We start from the raw sequence: 7607 nt of genomic DNA on the forward strand, positions 1-7607 counted from the left end.
GAACTTAACCGAAATTGTTAATTGTGTTAAAATTCCAGTTGTTCCTACCGTGTCATATCTACGACATTAAATAAAAATAAAAATAATATTTCTGTAATTCTTTTTCTCATTTTGTCTCCCTCACCAAACTGGTTTCACCTCTCTTCCATTTCATTTAATCTATCTGCATCAAAATCATTCTAATAGTTTTAGTTCTGATCTACAGCCTCTCCCATTTTATTTAACAGTGTTTGTTTTAATATTTTCCCATCACGTATGCAAATCTCGGCAGCGAAGGAAGCGATGAAATTGGAATTGGACGTAGCTTCGATTCGACGAAAACTAAAGAGGAAAGTGATGAAACGATAGATTGGAAGAAATGTCGTACTGTCTGGGGAAGTTAGGGTTATGAGAAAGAGTAGAAAGAGAGAGTATTGATGCTATGGATATTGGGAAGATCCATTTTCGTACCAGTTTGTGGATGATTGAGATGAAGATAGTAGCTTTTCAATCTCTTCATTAATGGGTTCAGTGAGAATGAACTAACTGAATGAATCAATTTGTATTATTTATTTGTTCTTCAGTCAAACTGTTAGGATCTAGGTCGCCGCTGGAGGACCGGGGTTGGACCGGTTAGCGCGTCTCACTCAAAAGGTGGTGATTAATCCTGTTAGAGATTAACACCGGGGTTTCAATACTACACAAACTGTCACAAACCCTTGAACTGAGTTCAAGCGCGGAAGAGATTTGTTTCAGGTTGAAGCAGCACACATGTGTGATAGGCAGAACCGATTTCGGATGATGAAGGTTTGAAGATTGATGGGTCGGTTTTTGTAACCTGGTGATCCGGTTTGGATAGAGTTAGGTAGATTAGAGCGGTGTAGGTAAGTTAGTACAGGTCGGTTAGAAAATGGAACCGGCAGAAAGTAAATGACAAGACAAATTTTATGGATGTTCGGAGATAAAACTCCTACGTCACCCCTTCCTCTCGAAACCGCGAGAAGGATATTCACTAAGGAATACAAATACAATCCGATCGAGACTTATTTCCTGCTCGATAATACTCTTACAATTTACACCGAAATTGTAAAATACACACTTCAACTTCATCACTTAGGCTTTCTCTAGAGATAGAACACACTGTTTTCACTTGTAAATTAAATGCTCGGTATATTGCTTGTGTGTCGCTGTGTGTCCCCCTTAAAATCTCTTGTATGTCCCACTTGTCCCGCATTTACTCTTCTTCAACTGCTCCTTTTATAGGTGAAATATGCTAACGGTCATATTTCACTTCCTTGAATTTGATTGGCTGAGAAGAGGTTCAGTGATTCAGTGATTCAGACCCTGCGGTCATCTTTTCAGACCTGGCGGTCAATTGTTCAGACCTGGCGGTCAATCTTACAGACTTGGCAGTCTGTTCTTCCGGTGTGTAAGACAAACCTGTTAGGTTTGTCTTTTACTCAATGTGGTGACTGTTGGTTAGACAGTTGTCTGTACTTGGAAGATTTCCTTTCTGACTTATCCCGAAGTAGAAAGATCCTGTAGGACTGTCTTCTGCAGCCTGCAGACTTTCCTCAGACTTGTATGGATATGGAAGTGTTCAGTCTGTTCCTTTGGTATCATCTTCAACAGATACCCGAATTGTCTTCTTATACTGGTCGGTCATTTGACTTAATCGAATGGCTTCCGGTGTGATTGGTTTAACCGGACAGCTTCCGGTTATTCCTTTGCCTTGTGGCTGATCGGCTGTCTGATGTTTCCGGTTTTTAGTTCTGGCCGATCCTTTCTTTGTGCGGTGGTGTTCCAAATGTTCCTGGTCGGTTTAATAGCTTGACCGATTAGTCTTCTTAGCCGGTTCATTTGTTTGACCGGTCCGGTTCCTTGTTCCTGCATGGAAGGTTTATTTATGTTAAGTTCTGTGAACCGGTCTAATTTTATCTAACACAAACAATCTTATTTCTTTAATCAGCTTTCTCTTTCTCTCTACGTAGATGGAGTGTAAGTGACAAGTAGGGTGAGAATGGTAAAAAAAGTATTAGACAAATATTTGTTAAATGAAATAGGAGAGGCTGTAGATCAGTATTAAAAATATTAGAAGGATCTTTATGCAGATAGATTGAATGAAATGGAAAAGGGGTGAAACTAGTTTGGTGAGGAAGGCGAAGATGAGAAGAAGAATTAGAGAGATATTATTTTTATTTAAAGATATAAGATCCGTTTGAAAAGAATGATTTTGATTATAAAGTTAATATATTTAATTTTAACACCGTTAACGATTTCGGTTAAGTTCAATAAATTTGACACTTTTTAACAAGTTTGTATACATAAATAAAATTTTACAAGTTAATAAACAAATTTGACACTTTCATCCAACTTTATAAATAAAATTAACATTCTTTCCAAGATAATTTAATATATAATATATAATATATAATATATAATAAAAATAAAAAATGAATTTGGTTTTCGGTTTGGTTTCGAGTTAAAACCTAAATTCGACAATCAAATCAAAAACCGTATTTGAATACGAATCGGTTTAGAATTCGATTTGAAAATGTAAAATATAATTCGAATTCGGTTTATTCGAATTCGATGAATTCGAATTTGGTCGAATATTCGGTTCAGACTAAATATTGAACACCCTAGACCGACTTAACTATAAGTTTTTAATTGTTTTGTATTAATTTTAAAAAATGTTAGAGTTTTTTTTATAAGGATATTAAATATAATGATAAAATAATTTTTTTTTAAATATAAAATATTTATTAAGATACTGCATTAAAATGTCCTTACTCTAGTTTAACTTGATTGAGATTTTAGGAGTTTAGCCATATTTGATTTTTTTTTTTTTCCATTTTCTTGTAAAGTTTACTTTTTTGCGCAACACTTTCATTAGGTTATTGGATGAGAAGGGCAGAAAAATATACGTGAGAGGCCAACATTTTGAGTTGATTCGGTTTGGAAGAGTGTGCCGGAACATCTATTGCTCTTCAACTCGTTCAAACGATCCTCACGAATATGATCCAATGCTTTGAATGGAGATGAGAGAGAAAGAATGAGATATTAGGCTAAAAAATTTATCTTTCTGCTTTTTTTTTTTTTTTTTTTTTTATCGTGATAACATATCATTCTCTCATACTTTATAACAATTATTTATCAAATAATAAACATAACATACACATGTCTTTTAGTTAAATGAAATCCATTTTCATTGATCTTATAAATAAAATATGTTCATGATATGAATATAGTAACAAGATTTATGTAATCTTCATGAATATAATACTTTTAATATAATTCTAAAATTTTTCCAGTCACTTATTTGATCTTATATTATTTTTAGGTTTTTTTATTTTGTCTTACAGAATTACGTTGGATAAAAAAAAGTTATTTTAATTTTAGTTGGTTTAATTATTAAAATGTTTTATTTAAAATTAAAATAAGATTATTTTAAATGATTAAATAAATAATTTGATAGTTAAAAGATAACCGTGGAAAAGGGAGAGAGTATGACCACTCATAATTCATTGTTAGAGAACTTAAAATCGTGTCAACGGATAAAAATCCAAAAAAAAAAAAAATAAATAAATAAACCCACCTCACATAGCTCTAAACATGATCTGTCTTTCTAATTATAATGCATTGTACTCAGATTTGAGAAATTCTTAGTTGAGAATTGGTTAAATTGTCATATTAAAGAGGTCAATATAGAAAACTTTATACTCACATAATCTAATGGGATTCATACTCTCAATTTTACTTTAAAATTGTAAAACTTGATTATAAGTTGCTTAAAACTTTTGAGTGTGCTTGTATTCTTCTCAATAGACTATTTAACCAACACAAGCTAAATTTCAGAACAATTATGTGCATTTTGTTGGGTGCCCTTAGGTACATAGAGGATACAGATGTATGCATATTCATACAAGAATGAACAAGGATTTCCATATGTTATATATGATCCTATCCTTAAATTTGGTTGACTCACAAAGTCAACATGTCTTATAGAGTTAGATTATTGTGTTCGGTCTATTGTTGCCTAATACAACAACAATATTGTACCTACTATATCAATAAGGGTATCTCGACTCCATACCAAGCTCATGTTTACTCACAATGTTACTTGAAATAAATCATGTTCATTACTGTGAACTCATATGGACTAGCATGACAATTAACCATGAGAGATGAATCTTCTTCATAATCATCAAAACAAAACGTAGTAGATTGAAAGTGAGTTTTCATACTCATAAGGAAGGTTGACAGCTCATTTGAACATCACAGAACTTGTATCACAATTATAGATATTTACCAAAAGACTTCAATTCTCACTTAGAACGCCCTCAATGAAAGTAAGAGATCATGACTAGTATTAGGATGAGTCTTCTAACTTCCTTCGGGGAATAAACCATGGTTTTTTTTTCTTATAAATTTATCAATTGGCATTCTTCCCATAAATAATTTAAACTTTAACTCATCGATTACATTGCATCGTCTATAACTTTGAAGCAACATGTGTTTATTCTAAGTAATTCCACAAACTTCAAATTGAAGAAGTGGTTTTGATAACATAAAGGAATTATAGTTGTCAAACAGAGCCTCTTAATGTAACTTATTTTTAGTTCAAAAGTTAAAGAAAAAATGACAACTTTCACAACAATTAGTCATCCTGTAGAGTACATGTCACAACATTCGACACTTCAATTTGGTAAATAACTGGGACATTTGAAGAAGAACCGGGGGGACACCAGCCATTGTTGAGTTCCTATATCCTATGGATATTATCATCTTCCATGATTCTTTGTAGTGGTTAACTGAATTGTCTTCTAAACCTTTCTATTCTCTTCATCTTTAGCACAACACCTACAATGAGAGAAAGAGGGTCAAGTGGCTCAAATGAACAATGATAATATAAAGAGGAAGCATATGTGTTCATGTGGAAACAAATAAGCAAGATGAGATCTTCCAAGCATCACAATAATATGAATAATTAGTCGCTTCATGTTTTGTGAACATTTGGCAGAGGCAGCTATAACCAACAGGCATTAGTCTTAAAGAAACAATTTCAGAGAAGACAGAATTCATTCCGCAGTGATAAGAAAAGAACAAACCTTTTATATCTTTTCTTGGAGCCACATGGGCATAACGCATTCCTACTTATCTGCCCACTCTTAGCCATGCTTGACCTTGCAAGATCCATTGGTGTGGAGCCCATTAGCTTTTGAACCTATAGAATATGAAAACCTTAAGTTGGCCATGCTCTCAATTTTAAGCAAGGACATACATTATAATGGTGCATTCAAGTTAAGTCAGGTAAAAAAAATTCCAAATAGCATAATGACCTACAAGATTCATTTCTAACTTTGGAAACTGGATTTATAGTAGTATTTGGAAATTAAGTAGTAGGCACCCGTAGACTTGGTCATCCACAAATCCATTCTCACGCAATAAATATACACCATCTAAACATTTTTCACAAGTTAAAACTGCCACAAGTTAATTCATTTCATTTGTTGATGACCATACAAGTCTATCCTGACTATTTTTGGTAAAAGAATATTAGCAATAAGACACATCATTGAACAAATCTACACCATGATTCAAACAAATTTCCAAACTCCCATTCGACAATGCTAAAGAGTACTTAGCCGTCACTCTTAGCACATTCCTTATCACTTAAGCCATTTGTAACAACCATAATCTTGACTTAACAATTGCTTTTTGAAAAGGAGTTAGGTTGTGCACTATACATTTTTGTAACAAATGGTCATTTGTAAAGGTCGTGAAACAAACAAAAGAAAGAACACAAAGTTAAAAGGAGACAAAGCCAACGCGAAAGAAAAGCCAAAATGCAAAAACAAGGATAATGCATGTCAGTTTCAGTATTTGACATTTTTCATAAAAAAAAAGGCAAATTATTTAAAGATTCAATGAATAATACCTCAGTCAAGCTAGTTGGCAAGGGTTTCCCTTCTTCTTTCATCTTTTCAATTTTCCTTTGTGCTTCCTTAGCCCATGTAAATTTGGCTAATGTATTCTCCACCTCAACTATAGTACAATTACAGCGTTTTGCCGCTTCTTGCTTTTGAGTAGGTAGAATATTCTGCAATTAGGAAGCAGGGTATTATTGAATAAAAATGTAACAAAAAATTGTCCTGAATTAAGTAAATCAAGGGAAATTAATTTTCCATAATGAATTGATAACACATGTTCAACCTTGAGTCAGCAACCTAATATACAAGTGGTAGAGATAAAGCAGCAGGTAAAGAAAGAAAGAAGAATAAGAAGCAGAACAAGACATTATCAAAATTAACATATAATTGCAGGCATATTTGACTATTTGAGGGAATGGTTGTTGGTATGAGGCTTTTCAGAATAATGCTCACATTTTCTTACTATCCGAAATTGAGAAACATGGTACATAAATGTTTATGAAAGCATTCCAATTCCACCCATAAAACATTGAAGAAAGGCCAGAGAGAGTGAGAGAACAAGAAACCTCTCCAGTTGGGTCAAAACCTCCAAGGAATCGAATAATGGCCTCCTGCTTTTCGAATGCATCGGCAAAAGTAGCTGCACTGCTTCTCCCAACTATGTAATTCTTGAAAGAACCAACCTTTCTTGCTTTGCTCAATTCCTCAGCAAAGCCTGCACAGACAACATGGAAGAAAACAATCTCCAACTTATACAAATGTACATATAGAAGAAATCCTCAATTTTGTTTAATGCAAATATAAGAACATACGTAGGAGAGTGAATGATTCATTTGCTGTGGTCTGTGAAGAATCTGTGTCCTTTTGACCGGTGAAGACCCCTTTAATCGTGTTCATCCACGAGTTGTCGAGATGGGCGGTGGAGGAGATCCAACGATCCCGTGACTGTAAATGGTGGCCATTACGGCGAAGCAAGGAGAAGATAAATCGGTGAGTGGGCATGTTTTAAAGTAAAACAAATATGCATCCAAATGCAGCGACTGTTTCCGAAACGAAGGAGGAAGAGTGATTTTGCTCGAGGTTTTTGGAAGACTTGCAAAGGAAAGGGTTTCTGCACAATGGGAAGCCAAACGCTAAAAAAAAAGTCAAATGTTAAACCCTAATTACAGATCAACCAGATTCAGGGTTCCCTAAGTTGCTGATCCACACTTAATCAATTAATCTAAATAAAACACTTTAAAACAAAATATAACACAATTTTTTTTTATTTTAACAATAAAATATTATATACACAGTCAATTCACTTAGATAAAAAAAGGGAAATTTGATGAAATGCCCCCATAATAGGGGAAATTCCAAAAAAGGCCCGCGCCTGCTAATGTTGGCAAAAAGGGCCATTTTGCCCTGCGAAATGTCAGAAATACCTCTCGCGCGCCAGATTTTACGCTCATTGACGCGAATTACCATTCACGCGTTTTAGATGAAACGCGTGAATGGCAATTCGCGTTTTTCAATTTACGTGAATTACCATCCACGTATTTCATCTAAAACGCGTTGATGAACTCACGCGATTTATATTAAATCGCGTGAATGATAATTCGCGTCTTTAGTCTTATATATAACTTTTGGCCCTATTTTAAAACAAAACCTCCCCGATTCTCCCTCCCACTCCGACTTCCAAAACCACGCAACTGC

The 7607-nt window shown here is 34.2% G+C and overlaps 1 protein-coding gene across 1 annotated transcript; it reads right to left on the reverse strand.

The window, feature by feature from the left end:
- Nucleotides 1–4560: 4560 nt before the first annotated feature.
- On the reverse strand, nt 4561–7048 carry LOC124918067 (protein translocase subunit SecA-like). The gene is made up of 5 exons (XM_047458327.1): nt 6725–7048; nt 6479–6627; nt 5921–6082; nt 5091–5206; nt 4561–4842 (listed from the first exon to the last, which is right to left on the reverse strand). Exons 1-5 carry the CDS (start codon nt 6912–6914, stop codon nt 4806–4808), a joined length of 654 nt encoding a protein of 217 aa, XP_047314283.1. The 5' UTR covers nt 6915–7048; the 3' UTR covers nt 4561–4805.
- Between the last annotated feature and the right edge of the window lie 559 nt (nt 7049–7607).

This window comes from Impatiens glandulifera, unplaced genomic scaffold (genome assembly GCF_907164915.1).
Source record: "Impatiens glandulifera unplaced genomic scaffold, dImpGla2.1, whole genome shotgun sequence".
In the NCBI taxonomy this organism is placed as follows: Eukaryota; Viridiplantae; Streptophyta; class Magnoliopsida; order Ericales; family Balsaminaceae; genus Impatiens; species Impatiens glandulifera.

What these genes read in the sequence shown, in the direction of transcription:
- LOC124918067 (XM_047458327.1), bottom strand. Translation starts at nt 6,914, where the DNA reads ATGCCCACTCACCGATTTATCTTCTCCTTGCTTCGCCGTAATGGCCAC. An exon ending in GTTTTGACCCAACTGGAGAG is followed by an intron (nt 6,083 to 6,478) that starts GTTTCTTGTTCT and finishes TCCTAATTGCAG; the next exon opens with AATATTCTACCTACTCAAAA. An exon ending in TGCCAACTAGCTTGACTGAG is followed by an intron (nt 5,207 to 5,920) that starts GTATTATTCATT and finishes CATATTCTATAG; the next exon opens with GTTCAAAAGCTAATGGGCTC.